General features: G+C 49.0%; 1 protein-coding gene across 2 annotated transcripts in view; it reads right to left on the bottom strand.

The window, feature by feature from the left end:
* Nucleotides 1-18,485, bottom strand: part of PSME4 (proteasome activator subunit 4) — a 2,155,241-nt gene that overhangs the window by 1,303,139 nt on the left and 833,617 nt on the right. For both annotated transcript variants that reach the window (XM_086927646.1, XM_086927645.1), the window contains one exon: nt 12,082-12,291. In XM_086927646.1, the coding sequence (XP_086783772.1) occupies nt 12,082-12,291 (210 nt within the window). The remainder of the gene's footprint in view (nt 1-12,081; nt 12,292-18,485) is intronic.

Here is an 18,485-nt window from a genome sequence, read left to right on the forward strand (position 1 = left end):
TCCACTCGGCTACGTCTTTCATCCCTTCGTGTAGGTTGGTTCTGGCGGTGGCTGGGTCGTTGGTGAGGGAGAGGGTAACACATTTTGATGCACAAGACAATCCATCTGGAAAGTGTGCGCTTGTGCACCGCTCTGCCTTTTCTGCAGCCAGCATAACCCACAAAGAGCTGGTCACTTACCCTCCTTGCAGAGGTAATGGCAACAAGAAATACTGTTTTAATAGACAATAGACTCAAGGGACACTTGAGTAAGGGCTCAAAAGAAGAGCGCATCAAGTAGGTTAAGACAAGATTTAAGACCCATTGAGGCACAATAAATGGAGTGGGCAGAAATTTGAGGGTAAGACCCTTAATAAAACGTAACACAATAGGTGATTTAAACAAAGACGGCTGATCCGGCAAACAAAGGAATGCTGACAAAGCCGACAAATAGCCCTTCACAGTAGCCACTGCAATGCCGTGCGGTGCTAAAGAAAGAGCAAACTGAAGGATGTTGGATAAACGGGCCCTTAAGGGGTCAATAGACTTCTCTCCACACCATGAATCAAATTTGGACCACCTATAAGAATAAATTGACTTGGTGGAAAGCCGCCTGGCCGAAAGAATAACATCCACCACGTCAGGCGGGAGAGAAAAAGAATTCAGGTAGCCCCGTTCAATCTCCAGGCATGAAGGTGTAAGCTCTGGAGGTGGGGGTGTAGAACCTGCCCCTGCGATTGCGAGAGGAGATCTGCCCTGAGAGGGAGACGGAGCAGAGAGCACGAGGAGAGGTGGAGAAGATCTGTGTACCAAACCCTTCTTGGCCAATCCGGGGTGATCAATATGACTTGGCCCCGGTCTTGCCTAATCTTCCTCAGAACCCGAGGAGTCAAGGGTATGGGAGGAAACGCGTAAAGGAGTTGTGAGTTCCAACTCAACTAAAACGCATCCCCCAGCGCTCCATGCATCGGAAAATGGAGACTGCAGAATGACGACGGGCAGAGAGCATTCTCATGAGTGGCAAACAGGTCCACCCGAGGAGTTCCCCACGACCGGAAAACATGACGAACCACCTCCGGATGAAGCCTCCACTCGTGGTCGGCCGAGAACTGCTGACTCAGACTGCCCGCACGTACGTTCAGAACCCCGGCCAGATGATTTGCCATCAGATAAATCTGGTTCAGGACCAGAGACGAAGAGCCTCTCTGCAGAGACAATGCGACCCCACTCCTCCCTGCTTGTTGAGATACCACATCGCGGTAGTGTTGTCCGTCAGGACCTGAACCGACTGCCCGCGAAGGGAAGGGAGGAATGCCTTGAGCGCCACACGTATCGCCTGCAATTCTAGAAGGTTGATATGAAGCAACCTTTCTTCTGGAGATCAAAGACCCTTGATCTTCAGATCCCCCAGATGAGCACCCCACCCTAAGGTGGATGCATCCGTTATCACTGTGGCAACCGATGGAGGTAGATGGAAGGGCTTTCCCTGAGATAGATTGCCTTCCACGCTCCACCAAGACAGATCCGCTGCAGCTTCTCTGGAGATCCTCACAGACTCCCTGATATCTCCCTTGTGCTGATACCATTGCCTGCGAAGGCACCACTGGAGCGCCCTAATGTGCCAGCGTGCATGGTTGAGCAACAGAATGCAGGAAGCAAACAGACCAAGCAGGCGTAGGACCTTCAGGACTGGAACAACCGCTCCACTGTAAAATGAAGGAATCATTTCCTGAATGTTGAGAATCCTTTGAGGTGGAGGGAATGCTCGGCAGACAGTAGTGTCCAGTACCGCCCCTATAAACAGGTTGCGCTGAGAGGGCACAAGGTGAGACTTGGGCACGTTTATCGAAAACCCCAAATTGAACAACAGCTGGGTTGTCACTTGCAGATGATGACAAACCTCCACTGGCGACTCTGCCTTGATCAGTCAGTCGTCCAGATAGGGGAAAACTGGAATCCTCGCTCTTCTGAGATGGGCTGCCACCACTGCCATCACCTTGGTGAAGACTCAAGGTGCAGTAGTTAGTCCAAAAGGGAGGACCGCAAACTGATAATGTTGTGACCCAACCGTGAAACGGAGATACTTCCTGTGCGACTAGAGGATCGGGATATAAAAATACGCATCCTGCAAGTCGATCGACACCATCCAGTCCTCTTGCTGCAGTGCTTGAAGAACCTGCGCTAGGGTGAGCATCTTGAACTTTTCTTGCTTCAGAAAAAGATTCAAGCTCCTGAGATCCAGGATTGGACGTAACCTGCCATCCTTCTTGGGTATCACGAAATATCGGGAGTAGCATCCTTGACCCCTTTACTGCTCTGGAACCACCTCTATCGCACCTTTTTTCAACAAGGTTAAGACTTTCTCCTGCAGGAGAAGAAGATGGTCCTCTGAGCAAAACCCTTGGCAAGGAGGGTAATTTGGAGGGAATTCCCGAAAGGGAAGGGCATACCCATTCTCCACAAGATTGAGAACCCAAAGGTCTGTAGTGACCGATTCCCAATCTTGCAGAAAATGAGTAAGCCGACCCCAGACAGGACCAGCATGACCAGAATGGTGGATCTAGGGCTACTTTGCTGTGGTAATAGGGGGAGGGGGGGAGGTAGAGGAGGAGGAGGAGGGCCGACAACCTCGTGGGCGACCTCTGTTCAAGCCCCTATAGGACTTATATAGGGTGTTCTGCTGCTGCTTCTGAGGCTGTTTGTAGGTCCGAAAGGACGATCTTCCAAAGCCCCTGAACTTCCTATAAGAAGAACCTCTAGACTGTGATTGCAGACCCATGGACTTAGCTGTAGCCTTGCTCTCTTTAAATCTCTCCAAATCTGCATCTGCCTTCTTTCCAAAGAGTCCTGAACCATCAAAGGGGAGGTCCAAAAGAGTAGCTTGGACATCTTGAGAAAATTCTGAAGATTTAAGCCAGGCACTCCTCCTAGATGCAACAGAAGATCCCATTATCCTAGCTACAGAGTCCGCTGTATCAATGCCATTCTGGATCACCTGTCTTGCAGCCGCCTGCCTGTCAGACAATACCTCATCAAAGTTCTTTCTGTCCTCCTCTGATAACTTTGAAGCCAGCTGCTTAGCAGAATCCATTAAGGCATGAATGTACCTGCCCAAGAGGCAAGTAGCATTGGTGTACTTAAGTGCCATGGAAGCACATGAAAAAACCTTCTTTGCAGACTGATCCAGTCTCTTAGATTCTCTGTCTCCCGGAGTCTGTGGAAAAGTTCCAGTTGACTTATTTGAGCAGGCGGCTTGAATAACTAAAACTCTCAGGTGCCGGTTGAGAGGATAAAAACTCCAGATCTCCTGGAGCCGTCCTATATCTTCTGGCAACTGACCTCGAAACTGCAGGAGTCGAAAAGGGTTTTTGCCAAACTTCCAGAATTGGCTCAGTGATGGCTTCATTAAATGGAAGTAAAGGTTCAACAACTGCAGAAGGAGAATGAAGCACTTCTGTGAGAATATTAGATCTAAATTCTGATGTCTGGAGTTGCAAATCCAAAAGATCATCCACCTTACGAATAACAGTGTGGTAAGGAACCACATCTGGAAAGAACGTTTGAAGGAGGAGATAGTTGCCATTCTGGTGAAAGTTCCAAACCACTTGCCTCTCTTAAGTCTTCAAAAAAGTCCTCTGACTCATGAAGTTCTCCTTCTTCCATCTCATCCTCTCTATAATGCTGCTACTCCAGCAATCTTTGTGCCTCCCGTCTGGACCTTACCTTCGGGGCCAACGGAGTCGTACATGGATCCAACGGAGCCGGAACCGGTGTCGAACTCGGATCCATGGGCACATTCGAAGTCAACCGATGCGGAGCGGACAACGCCGGAGATGGGGGAATCGACATAGACGTTCTCGGCGCCGGGAAATGCCAAGATGGAGTTGAAGGCATAAATGGCACGAAGGGAGCTGGAGCATACGCTTGAGTTACTCCCAAATTGAATGCCATGGGACCCATGGGACCCGAAGGTGCACCAGAGGGGTACATCGCCCTCGCAAAGACACCATATTTCGCATTAAGATAATGTGTCGGGTCTTGTCCTGGACTAGGAAAAGGAGGGTACTTGCCTGGAATGCGCTCAGGCATGGACGTCACCGGACTCGGGCCTGCCGGGGCTGACGGTGGAATACTCTCACCGGGGAAGGAGAAGGAGAGACATAGTCCTTCCGATGTCGATGAGCCTTCGAAGCCGACGACTGAGCTTCCTCTTTATCCGAACGGCATCGAGAACCATGCCTCTTCTTTTTCTTATGCTTGAAGCATGACTCGACTTCGATCCGGATCTCGACCTCGACCTGGTCTTTGATCTCCTTTGACCTCTCTTTTCTTTAAGCATCTTCGCCATAAACAGCTTGGCTTCCCTTTCTTTCAGAGCTTTCGGGTTCATTTTCAAGCAGGAAGAACACTCCTCGACGTCATGGTCCGATGAAAGACACCATACGCAATCGTCGTGAGGATCTGTTATGGACATATGTCCTCCGCACTCCCTGCAAGGCTTGAATCCTGATTTTCTCGACGACATCCTCGAAAGAAGTAAGAGATAGAACAAGATACAATCTGGAAAATACAAAGTAACAAGCTACGGAGAGTCCCAAAAACCGTTGGCGTCGACTGCGCGGAAAAAAGGGAACTGACGTCATCACGCCGACGAGGCTCTCTTATGGGTCCAGTGACATCAGCGAGGTCGCGAGCGGAGTCGTGCCTCGGTGACGTCATCTACGTCCTCGTTGGCGTGGAGCGCTACAAAAGTTTCCGAATATTGCCTGCCCAGGGGATATTCACAAGGTAAGGAATCCACTGGCAGATGTATCCATCAGAATGGAAGTTACCTACATCTGGCCCTCAGTTGTTTTATTTTAGAACCAACAAGGTGGCAAAATATACTTTCTCAGAATGAGTTACTTTAGTTAAGTACTTTCCAAATAGGCAATAGACTTTTTGAATGCAATAGTTACAGTTTGTTGCAATAGGCAACACAATTTCAAACACAATGCAACATTGAGCTCAATGGGAATTTCTAGTTGAACGTAATTAGTTACTGTGTAGATTACTTTTATAAAAACTGGACTGGACCCTAGATTCAGTCCCAGGACATGAGCTGTAAACTGTTAAGTGAAAGCGTTTTGGTTACAGTAGGGATTTTTAAGGAATATTATTATATTTTAAAAGTTGACACTGAAATTACCAATGTTACCTACGGAAGGAAATTCAGGTTGCAAGTAAAGTAGGTTCTCATTACTTTTGTAATCCAGTACTGGACTCCTAGGTTCAGCACTGGGTCCTTTATCTACGACAGGTAATGAATTACGTTTTATTAGTTGGTACGATTTTTAAGGAATATTTATAGTTTGCAAAATTCGACACTTAGAAGAAATTTCACAGAAAAGCAGTCAATGGTTTCCTTGGAAGAAAATTCAGGCTACTGGTAAGTACGGTTAAAATTACTTTTCAGGGTTTGTGCTGAGCTAGAAGGTGCAATACTGAGGTCTCTCCTGATCATAGGTGAGTAAATCGGAATTTGTTGTTTGGCAGATTTTAGGTGTATATTTTAAAGTTCCAAAACTCCACACTTAGAAGAATTTCTGAGTGAAACCAGTCAATGTTAGCCTATGGAAGAAAAGTGAATTTTCGGCTTTTAGATAAGTAATCGACTGGCAGAGTTAAGGTTCTGGGCATAGACTCAGGGGTCTCCCAGGGTCAGGTAGGTACAGTTGGTACACCCTCAGCGGCACAGGGGCAGCCGGGTGCAGAGGTAGTTAGGCCCAATGTTATCCAATGAGAGGGGCCTTTGGTTGGTGGCTGCTGGCTAGCAGGCCACGCAGCGGTGGAAGCTGGGCTCCTGGTCACTTGCTCAGGGCAAATGGAGAAGTACAATAGGATAAAGGTTGCACTGCCAGGGGCACTCGGGCGGCTGGGTGCAGGGTGCTTTTGAGCCGTCGGGCTCTCAATGTATTCAATGGAGATCTTGAAAAGGGAACAAAGGCTGCAGGCCCGGGGACGGTGGATCATCTGGAGCGACCAACACTTAGAGGAGTAAGTTGGGATCTTGGAGGGTAGGTAGGCACCCCGGAGTTGGGCACAGGAGGCTGGGGGGCGCCGGGGTGTCTTTGGACGTCGGGAAATCTTACCCTCTGCTGGTCGCGGTAGGAGGAGTCCCTTGTTCCGAGTCTGCAGGCATTGTCTAGGTCGTCGATGAGGGTCCTTGGGCACTGGATTCCAGGTCAGAATCACCGGAGGGACGTCCTCAGGGTCTCTGTCCACTTGGGCACAGGTCGGGCTCGGCGGGTGCAGAGTGGGCTGGATTCGCAGATCCTGCTGGCACCAGGGTTATTGCTGTTTGGGCAGAGTCACTGCTCATGGGAGTCCCAGTCTCTAAGAGGGTCAAGGCAGGCAGGTCCTCCGGGGTTCTCGAGGTTGCTGTCCGCAGGAAATGCCGGGAATTAGCAGGTGCTGGTTCAAGGATCAACAGGCCTGTAGGGCTGGGGCTAAGTCAGTTGGTGTTGTCCTCTTGTTAGCAGCTGCACGGCAGGTCTTCTTCTTCTTGGTCTTCTTTCTTGTTTCGAAATCGGGAGCTGAGGAAGGAAGGTTCAGGGTGCCCCTAAATACTACATTTAGGGGCTTTACAGGTAGGGGAAGGGCAGGTCATGGGGTGAGTACACCCCCTATCCTGCGGGAGGGGGGCAGGAGCCTATCTCTAATTGGGCAGGCCCATCTTCAAGATGGCCGGAGTCCAGAGTTGTGCTTCAACTCGCCTCTCCCACCTGAGGGGTGGAGTTGGCACAGGTTGGCACACCCCCTTTCCTAGCGTAGGTTTTCACGCCAGTCTTCCCGCCAGAGTGGGGGTCAGAACCGGTGGGGGCCAGTTGCTGAGTACAGCAAGTGGTCTGCAGAAGCTCACAAAGGTGGTATGCCTTTGAAGCTTCCCCCTGCCCATCCTGGGGGAGGAGGCCTAGCTCCACACCCAGGATGTGCATTGTTGCAGGCCCAGGAGAGCGGGGACTCTCCACCCTGGGGTCCAGCAACATGTCTGCTGTGTGGCAGCCTAGGCAGCCTCTCAGACCAGACGTGGATTGTATGTTCGGTTTCAGGGGGCATCTCTAAGATGCCCTCCGGTGCATTTTACATTAAATCCCACACTGGCATCAGTGTGGGTTTAATGTGCTGAGAAGTTTGATATCAAACTTGTCAGTCTTCAGTGTAGCCATTACGGTGCTGTGGAGTTTGTAATGACAACCTCCAAGCGCCATATACTGTTAATGGCATCACTGCACTTACAGTGCCCAGGAATGGCCCTGGGTACTGTAGGGGCACAGGGATCATGCACCTGTACCCACACCACTGGCATAGGGCACCCAGCTAGAGGGGTGACTGATGGATGCCAGGGCAGTGGGTGTGTGGGCATGGCCCACAGGGATGGGTGCCATGTTGACTCTTTGTTCAGGTCTGCACCAGGACACTCAGTCTGCCAAGGCAGGGTGTGGGTGTCAAGGTGCAGGGTCTCTAAGGGTGGCACACTAAGTGCTGCAGCCCTTAGGGGTCTTCTCTGGTCACAAGGCCCTGGGTACCTAGGGTACCATTTACCAGGGGCTGACATGTGGCCAGAGATGCCAATTGGGTTTCAGCTTCAATAAAGTTTTTAGGGAAGGAACACAGACCCTGGGCACCTTATTGGCAGGAGCCCAGGGCACACTCAGTCAAAGCACATCAGCAATTCATCAAAAAGTGGGGGCATATCATGCAAGAAAGATGGCACTTTCTCACGAGCCTCTCAAAAGGGGCAGCCTGATAGGAGGATCGATGCTCAATTGGAGAAGCTCGGGATACCAAACTCTCTGTGCCCAGTTCAGAGCCACAAGAATGACTTGTCTACCAGCACTGCAGGAGCTGTGCAGTTCCTTATGAGATCAGGACCATGTCAGAGTGATTCCCCTGATGCTGCTCCCACTGGAACTTGAATTTCCACTGCAGAGCCCACACATGCCATCAGGCATGTGTCACTAGCAGGCTGTAGGAGGCCATGAGGCCCAGCAGCCTCAGAGTCATTCTCACCGAAATCCAGGATAGAAGCTGAAACGTCGGAATCATAACCTGAATATCCTGGACTTGCTGCTAAGGAGGATAGACCTGAAACTGCACTGTGTCCAGAACTGAAAGGGAGCATCTGAGAAGGAGTCAGGTGTGATTTTGGCACATTTATAGAGAACCCCAGCGAAAGCAAGAGGTCTGCCGTAGTCTGAAAGTAGGAGACGACTGGCTAAGGTGAGGACCCTTTCATAGCCTGAATATCTTGGACTTCGGGAAAATAGGACCGAAACAGCATTGTGTCGAGAACAAGCTCCGATGAAAGAGGGCATCTGAGAGGGAGTAAGGTGTGACTTCAGCACGTTGGTAGTGAACGCAGGACATCTGCCATAGTCTGGCTGGAGGTGGGAATCAACAGCCGAAGGGGAGCTCGCTTTCAAATGCCAGTCAACAAGATAGGAAAAGACTGGTGCAGATGAGCTGCCCCCACCGCCATCACCCTAGTGAACACCTGAGGGGCGCTGGTAAGGCCAAAGAGGAGCACTATGAACTGAAAGGGCTCATGGCCTACCTTAAACCGCAGGTAGCTCCAATAAGGAGCCAGGCCGGGAATGTGAAAATAGCTGTCCTGCGAGTTCAACGATATCATCCAGCCTCCTGGCTCCAAGGCAGGCAAGACCTGAAATAGAGTGAACATCTTGAACTTTTCCTTTTTGAGAAGGTAGGAGAGGGCTCGCAGATCTACGATAGGGTGTAGACCGTTTCCCTTTTTCAGGACCAGAAAGTAGTGGGAATAACAAGCAAAGCCTACTTCAAGCGCCAGAACCCTCTTTATGGCTCCCTTGGCCAAGAGAGTCATGACTTTCTCCTGAAACAAAGTCAGGTGATCCTCCATCAGCTCGTCGATATTTGGAGGTATGGAAGGAGGGGAGGTCTCAAAGGGGAGGGAATAGCCCCTTAGGACTATCCGGAGGACCCCCCTGCCCATGGTGGTGATCTGCCAGTGTTGGAGGCGATGGCTGATCCTGCCACTAATTGGCCACCCATGATCTCTAAGGGCCGGACTAGGAAGGTGTGGCGGCTGAGCCTGCAAGGGGGAGGTGGTGGACTGACTCAACCACTAGCCGCCCTACCCACAGGGTTGGAACGAGCTGAGCCTCTGGCCTCGCAGAGCTTGTTGAACTTACATGGTCTTGTGGCTGCAGTATGGCTGGCGCGGCTGGAAGCCCCTTCCGTAGCCACAAAATGGGTGAAAGGCAGAAGGGGGATGTGTAGCCACAGAGGCCCAAGGACTTTTCCGTAGCCTGTGAGCCTTTAAAATGATCCAGAGCCATGTCTTCCTCGTCGAAGAGATGAATACCTTCAAAGGGCATGACCATGAGAGGTCCGGACATTTCCTGAAAAGTCAGAAGTCCTCAACCAGGCGTGGCGTCAAACAGCCACATCTATCGAGTCGGTCGTGTCGAGACCACAACATATGGAGAACTTTGCCACATCTCTCCATTCTGATAATGCTTGAGAGGATGGCCCGGGTTTCCTTCGGGACCTGTGGCAGCAATTACGGAACTGTTTCCCAAAAAGTGTAGAAATAAACCGGTAGGGTCAGGCCACCAAAATATGAGGCACATTTTTTTTTTTTGTATGTTCTTATATAGCGCTCGACTACCCGGAGGCATCTTGGCGCTTGCCTTGGGAACCCGTCCTGTCTTTTCCCTGTGAGATAGCCCCTAACGGGCATCCCCAAGGTGAAAGCCAGCCTTCGCACAGCTTGAAACCAGAAGTCTTCTTGGACATGAGGAAAACCTACACACTTAAAAAGGGTCGACAAAACGTCTTCATGGATCTGGGCTGGCTGGCGTGGTAAGAAAAGAACTGACTTCAGTGCACCGAGGTGGTGCCTATATTGGTGACAATGACGTCACAACAGTGCAGACAATGCAGGCCACGTCACACAGAGGGGATTGGCGCTACCTATCGGCATGCAGGGGTATTGCTCGAATAATAATCATCCAGATCCAGTCTGACGCCTGAGAAATTCAAAGGTAAGGAATCTGCGGCAAGATGTCTCTATCAGATTCCAGTTTTTGCAGAACATACCAAAGATGGAAATGGTTTTTAAAATCCCTAATTTTCCTTTGTGCATGGCAAATTACATAATTACTTGCATTATCACCTCACCTAAGATGGCCTTGGGTTTGATCTTGCACAGGCTTGAGTGATATGTAAGGAGTCTTGGATGAACAGCAAACTTGCCATTTAAGGTCCTGAAATACCTCAGTTATCTGGCTTATCCACACAGGGAGGACTAAGCGAATGTGCTGCACTTAGGTGTTTCAAAACAGTGCATGAATTGGTAGCAGCACCTTGAAAATGCTGACAAAACACCACACTCTGTTCATATCACTTGGATTCTTAATAACCTGGTTTCAGGTGGAGAAAAGATTACTGCCTAATGGCGGAGAGAGTCCCCTGCACCATTTGAGAGGTGGGTTAAAGGCTGGTCCATTGCATGGCTTTAGAACTACTTGTAAACCAATCCCGGATGTATGTCGTTACTACACATGCTTTTACAACGCATGTCTTTACCTCGCAACTTTTACAACGGAAGTCGTTACAACGACTTGCATTGGGGGGGCGCTGGATAGTGAATAGTTTAACGTACTATTCCAACTCCAGTCCCCGTGGATAGTAGGGAAGGTTTTGGATAGTAAATTAAACCATTCCCTATCCTACAGCGCCCCCCAGCGCAAGTCGTTGTAACGACTTGCGTTGTAAAAGTTGCATGGTAAAGGTAGTGCGTGGTAAAAGTTGCGTTGTAAACGCTGTTCCCAAACCAATCCCAGTATTGTACAAACAAGCCTGCTAACATATGGGTGGATTGGCAAGTCCATAAAGGTATAGATATCACAGGCACTCCAAAACAGACCTCTTATGAATATGCACACATACGTGAGTAAGTGGTGGGCACATATGATCATGACAATGCATGTAATTATTGCTTTCATTTGTGGCTGCAATAGTTGAAGCTCCATCTGTGCCACACTTGTGGGCCTCAGTGAATACTGTCATGTGTGTCCGTGAGATAGTAAATGCAATAAAAATGTTTTCTTAAAAAAAAAAGAGAGATTAGATTACAGTCTAGCTAACCTGTTTACCTCATTAGACAAACAGCCAAAACTCCCTTACAAGCAGAGTAATCAAGTGTGTTTCCAGACTACAGCTTAGGTAACCTGACAGACTGTTCTATGAAATATCAGCTTGTAAGAAAGTCAGAATCAGTATAAGTGTTTAGTATGCTCAGACTCCTTTAATGTGGAACATACTAGAAGAGTAAGTAAGGAACACCTTGTACCATGAGTAACTATGCAAGAGACTGAAAGCTAGACTCTTGAGCAACTTTTCAGAGTAATGTAAAAGCCTTGAACCATATTGATGTACGAATAGACCACTGGTGGGGGATGAGTGTTTTACAAACACAAATAGTTAACATAATATAAAAATAGCTCAGCATTCAGGAACCATCGTACACAACATTAAACAAAAAATCCAAACTTAACATAGCCTTATAGCCCGCCGTAGAGGGCTATACCGGCTATTAAAGGCCCTTTCCAGCGGGGCGAGGGCCTTTAACAAGGGAGAGGGACTTTAATAGCCGGTATAGCCCAGCTACGAAGGGCTATAAGGATATTAGAACATTCTGCCACTAGAGAACAGAATGTTCTATCAAAAAAAAAAAAAAAGCCTTATGGGAGCGTGAGGGGATTGGAATCCCCTCAGGGTCCCTGAAGCTTTTGTTCACAGCCAGAGCTGTAAACAAAGAAACATTGGAATGTTGGAGCTCCAGGTTTATACCAGCCATTATAAGCCCAGAGCACTCCATTGTTTTCAATGGAGCTCCCAACATTCCAATGTCCTAATAACAGTTATTGTCCTGCGTAACGCACTCCAGAGTGATTGGCCTCCTGATTCACCCTCACAAGGATAGTGCCGAATAAAAACACATCAACAGATTTTACATGTCTAAATGTGTTCTCAAATTATCAGTCAACAGAACAAACAAACAAAACATTTTGCTTACAGCAAAGTCGAGCCCAATTGTTTCAAACTGGCGCTGGATCCTTTCGGTTAATTCATCAAAAAGTCTGACAATGGATGGTTTCTCCAAAGACATAGCTTGGCTTAGTCCAGAAGACACAATTGCAGGCCAAGTTTGTACTATGCAGTCCCAGTCATGAAGATTTGCAAGGCAGACACCACCATGGCTTCCAAGAAGGCAATACAAGGCACCCTGTCAGAAAACAAATGGCCACAGTCATTTAACTTCTTCATTGCAAAGGCAAATTAATACTAACATTTAACATGTGGTAATAAGATATGTAACAGCATACCATTCTGAAAACTAGTTTAATGGAAAGAGAGATACAGCCCAAAAAACATCAGACCAACATCCTGAATAGTTTTTCACTTTGTTTACTTGCCTTGTGGTGCCAGTGTTTTTGATTCTCACTCAATCCTTTATAAAGATTTTTCATCACTTTAAATATTACAGACATTATTTATATCAAATGATGGAAGGCGACTACATATATTCCAAAACCGTAAGATAAATCTCTCTGAGCAGGTTATCAACTGCTTACTCTCCTCTGGCTTTGGTTTGTGAAACCTGGAATAAGGCTTCACAAAGAGTGGATCTCTTTAATAGATATTCCATTAATTAAAAATGTTCACATGATCACAGTTTAGAATCTACTTATGAGCATTTATCTGAACTCATAATAAAAAGAGCCTTCTGGAAAATGTTTTGTTACAGGGCTGCACATCACAAGGTACAAGCATTTCAGCAGAATTGCCTGAACTCAAAACCAACTTCTTCGTTAACCCATCATTCTAAAGTTGCGTGTTCGTATCAGAATTCCTGGGAAAGACGTCTTTCAGTGTTAAAGTGAACTGTTAAGTTTCAAAATGTTTCACATGCAATGTTTAGGCTGGGGAACAGGAACACTGTATTGGCGTGGCTACCATGGGCGTCCACAGAAATGTTTCCAGGGGGGGCAAAATGTTAACGTCATCACCATCCTTCGACATGATGTGTGCCAGGTGGGGCAGAAGAAACACTAAGGCGCAGGAGGAGCCATGTAGCTCTGAATTCCCCTCTTGCTATTTTCCAAGCTCTCTGCACTTCCTAGGTCATTCCTGTCCATGTGACAGACAGGCTATCACAATGGCACTGCTGAGTTCCACAGGTATTCTTCATCTATAGATATTCTATGTAATATGTACACCATGTGCACTCATGTCTGTCCGGGTGTGTGCAAAGAGCCACAGAGACTGATTCTGGGGTCATTTCCAATTCAACGCCAAGAGACCTTTGGTGTACGTGCGCTCAATAAATTACCTATAACATAACATAACAATAATCTTATACAAAGAGGCTTGAGCAATAGAGCATCACACCTAACAAACAGTCCATGCACAGTCGTGTGTCTGCAGCGCACATTTAAATAAATAAAATAAATTAAAACAAAATAACAGCAGGTTGGTCATCAGTCGAGAGTGGTGCAGAAATATTAAAAGGGTGGATGGGAGACAGGGAGGTGGATAGGAGCTTACAGGCAGGCAGGTGGATAGTAGTTTAAAGGCAGGCAAGTGGGTGGGAGGTTAGAAGAGGCAGGTGAATGGGAGACAGGCAGGTGGATAACAGTTTAGAGGCAGCAGGTTGGGAGCTTAGAGGAAGCAGCAGGTTGGGAGCTTAGGCGCAGGCAGGTAAATGGGATGTTAGACGCAGGCAGGTGGATGGGAGACAGGTAGGTGTATAGTAGCTTATAGAGTCAGGTGGACGGGTGCTTAGAGGAGGCAGGTGGATGGGAGCTTAGAGGAGGAAGGTGGATGGGAGTTTAGGCGCAGGCAGGTGAATGGGATGTTAGATGCAGGCAGGTGGATGGGAGACAGACAGGTGGATAGTAGGTTATAGAGTCAGGTGGATGGGTGCTTAAGGAGGCAGGTGGATGGGAGCTTAAGGAGGCAGGTGGATGGGAGGGTAGAGGCAGACCGGTGGAGGGGTGCTTAGAGGGAGGCAGGCAGGTGGCGGTTATTGGCAAATGGATGGATCCGACCAGGACGTGATAGTGGTGGCTGCCTATTAAGTATAATGTCCTGACATAGTCAAATGCGGTCAAACTTACCCAGACAGTGTGGTATCTTTTATTTTCCTCCACAGGGCACTGTTTGGAAACATGTTGAGCAGGGGCTGGTCCAGTGTCCTTAAGTGGCCGGTGACTGCTCCATAATATGGGGTGAACTTTTCTCCCACACACCTTTGGATGGAAAGCATGGTTTGTGCACAGCGCTTTAGTTAGTACTTTCAGTTGGCCATTTCCTTGCTTTTCCTTTTCTCAAGTTGGTCCAGGCCTCACACGCAGCATCTCCAAAGGGAAATAGGGGCAGGTGCCCCCTATCCCCATCACCCCCTTGTGTCCAGGTCTGTTTGTTGCTGAAGCTGCTCTAAGCAGGCCTCATCCTGGCCTCCTGTCCTCTGAGTTTGGAATACCTGTCACACACACTGCACCATCTACGGGGTGCCAAGGGCATGTTCCTCCCCTTACCCAACCCCCACCCCCCTCCAGACCCTCTGGTTCAGGACTGTGGTAGGAGCTCAGAGCACACACCTTCCTGGCCTCTTGCCCCCCTAAGGTGGAAGCGTTACTCGCACAGGTGTCTGTCTCCTCTCAGTACCAAGGCAGTAGCTGGCTGGAGCTCTGAGTAGGCCCCTTACTGGGTGCTCCTTCCCCCTGGTGGGTCTTGCTCTCACACACAGCCCCAACGGACGAGAGCCGAGGTCAGGGGCCCACCCCCTCATTGCACCGCGCCCCAGCCTCGAAGGCCCGTCTGCGCCACAGCTTAAAATACGCATTACTGGAGCCCCTACCACCAGGGGGTGAGGGTGGGTGCAATGTTTAGGCTGGGGAACAGGAACACTGTATTGGCGTGGCTACCATGGGCGTCCGCAGAAATTTTTCCGGGGGGGGGTTAGGGGGGAGCAAATGTTAACGTCATCACCATCCTCCGACATGATGTGTGCCAGGTGGGGCAGAAGAAAGACTAGGGCACAGGAGGAGCCATGTAGCTCTGAATTCCCCTCTTGCTATTTTCCAAGCTCTCTGCACTTCCTAGGTCATTCCTGTCCATGTGACAGACAGGCTATCACAATGGCACTGCTGAGTTCCACAGGTATACTTCATCTATAGATATTCTATGTAATATGTACACCATGTGCACTCATGTCTATCCGGGGTGTGCAAAGAGCCAAAGGGACTGCTTCTGGGGTTGTTTCCAATTCAGCGCCAAGAGACCTTTGGTGTACGTGCGCTCAATAAATTACCTATAACATAACATAACAATAATCTTATACAAAGAGGTTGGAGCAATAGAGCATCACACCTAACAAACAGTCCATGCACAGTCGTGTGTCTGCAGCGCACATTTAAATAAATAAAATAAATTAAAACAAAATAACAGCAGGTTGGTCATCAGTCGAGAGTGGTGCAGAAATATAAAAAGGGTGGATGGGAGACAGGCAGGTGGATAAGAGCTTACAGGCAGGCAGGTGGATAGTAGTTTAAAGACAGGCAAGTGGGTGGGAGGTTAGAAGAGGCAGGTGAATGGGAGACAGGCAGGTGGATAACAGTTTAGAGGCAGGTGGGTGGGAGCTTAGAGGAGGCAGCAGGATGGGAGCTTAGGCGCAGGCAGGTGAATGGGAGGTTAGATGCAGGCAGGTGGATGGGAGACAGGTAGGTGTATAGTAGGTTATAGAGTCAGGTGGATGGGTGCTTAGAGGAGGCAGGTAGATGGGAGCTTAGAGGAGGTAGGTGGATGGGAGCTTAGAAGAGGCAGCAGGATGGGAGCTTATGCGCAGGCAGGTGAATGGGATGTTAGATGCAGGCAGGTGGATGGGAGACAGACAGGTGGATAGTAGGTTATAGAGTCAGGTGGATGGGTGCTTAAGGAGGCAGGTTGGATGGGAGCTTAGAGGAGGCATGTGGATGGGAGCTTAAGGAGGCAGGTGGATGGGAGGGTAGAGGCAGACAGGTGGATGGGAGCTTAGAGGGAGGCAGGGAGGTGGCGGTTATTGGCAGATGGATGGATCCGACCAGGACGTGATAGTGGTGGCTGCCTATTAAGTATAATGTCCTGACATAGTCAAATGTGTTCAAACTTACCCAGACAGTGTGGTATCTTTTATATTCCTCCACAGGGCACTGTTGGAGCCATGTTGAGCGGAGGCTGGTCCTGTCCCCTTAAGTGGCCGGTGACTGCTCCATAATATGGGGTGAACTTTTCTCCCACACACCTTTGGCTGCAAGGCACGGTTTGTGAACAGCGCTTTAGTTAGTACTTTCAGTTGGCCATATCCTTGCTTTTCCTGTTCTCAAGTTGGTCCAGGCCTCACACTCAGCATCTCCTAAGGGTGATAGGGGCAGGTGCCCCCTATCCCCGTCACCCCATTGTGTCCAGGTCAGTTTGTTGCTGAAGCTGCTCTGAGCAGGCCTCATCCTGGCCTCCTGTCCTCTGAGTTTGGAATACCTGTCACACACACTGCACCATCTACGGGGTGCCAAGGGCATGTTCCTCCCCTTACCCAACCCCAACCCCCACCCCCTCCAGACCCTCTGGTTCAGGACTGTGGTAGGAGCTCAGAGCACACACCTTCCTGGCCTCCTGCCCCCTAAGGTGGAAGCGTTACTCACACAGGTGTCTGTCTCCTCTCAGTACCAGGGCAGTAGCTGGCTGAAGCTCTGAGTAGGCCCCTTACTGGGTGCTCCTTCCCCCTGGTGGGTCTTGCCCTCACACACAGCCCCAACGGACGAGAGCCGAGGTCAGGGGCCCAACCCTCATTGCACAGCGCCCCAGCCTCGAAGGCCCGTCTGAACCACAGCTTAAAATACGCATTACTGGAGCCCCTACCACCAGGGGGTGAGGGTGAAAGCCAGGGTGCTAGGTCTCCAGCCTCCGTTGACCATGGGGATGTCTAGGCGCGTTTCCTCCGAAGCCTCCACATGTCCCCAAGTGCACCTGGCCGCTGTGGTGCTGCTCTGCGTGGGATCGAGGTGCATTCAGAGCTGGACTCCGTCCTTTTACAATGAAAGTGCCGCTTATTCTGAGGACTCTGGTTAAAACACTCACATAGTCAGATCAAAAAGATTCACCTAAGTGCCATTCAAGCAAAATATTTACATATTATATGGTGTACGGAAGAGAGTGCTGTACTGAGCATTCTATGAAGCAGGTGTGACTGCCACGTACATAGGATATCCCTGCTGTGAGAGCACCTTCTCAAAGCGGAATCCCTATATTGGTGCCCAGTGGGCAGGTATTTTCATTAAAAAGTGTCTGGTGTAGTGGGTGCACATAGATCGTGCTAATGTCCATTCTGAGGCTGCACTTTGGATTAGAAAATGTCAGAAAAAGAAATTACCAGCAATCGCTATTACTTCCTTTTTAGATTGATTTCAAGGAGGAACTAATGAAGCAAAGGAGAGGAAAGAGAGGGTAAGAGGCAGTTCTTGGAGACGAGTCTTGGTTTTCAGCAAGTGAGGAGCTAGACAGAGACAGAAAACAGGAGAGGTTATGACTTACTCCAAGCTGTGGGAGCAGGCAGGCTGGGTGATGCAGGGGGGGCCAAGAGCCCCTCCTTGCCCCCCCCCCCCTGCGGACGCCCATGGTGGCTACTTCTGATCCACCAATGCAATGAACACTCTTCTCTTGAGGCATGACAATCATGATTTCCCAGATTACAATCAACTACTTCCATTAGCCTAAGACACACTGCTGTAGGACTGTCAATAGTAGAACGATGTGAGGAACGAAGAAATACAGAATGCCATTGTACTAGGCAAAAGTAGAACTATCCTCACTGTCAGCAAATGATCATGCTGAAATAACCGTAGTCTATGAAAAAGGAAAGAGCTCTATTCTCGGAAGAAAATGTTTTTTCAAGTTTCTGCATGCTACTCACAGAAAATGAACTTTTGCTGTAATTAAGGCAAAGAAGAGAACAAATTTATGAGACAGCTCTTGGGCCTACCAACAAGCACTCCTCATTCCCCTACGCCTGGATCTAGGAATGAATCCTATTGCTGAAGAGATAGGACCCAGACCGTTAAACCTTTTGGCGTAGACTGTGGGCAACCCCAGAACTAGTAGTTTACCAGTCGGAACTGAAAGGGGTTCTGGGACTATTAGGGGCAGGCAAACTACCATGGTTTTGTCATATAAGAGATGATGGCCTCAGGCTAGATATCCCAGACCTAAGAAGCAACCCAGAGGTCGTGTGCCCGACAGTCTCATGTCTAAAACTCGTTAGTGCTTTATGATCGCACAAACTAGATGACATCCAGGGGAACACTTAACTGGGCCATTTAACCACTGACTTCCTTAATATTAAAGCTGAGTATCTTTTTGAGCCTTTTTTGGATGGCCAAAACC

The sequence above is a fragment of the Lissotriton vulgaris genome, chromosome 6, assembly GCF_964263255.1.
Source record: "Lissotriton vulgaris chromosome 6, aLisVul1.2, whole genome shotgun sequence".
Lineage (NCBI taxonomy): Eukaryota > Metazoa > Chordata > Amphibia > Caudata > Salamandridae > Lissotriton > Lissotriton vulgaris.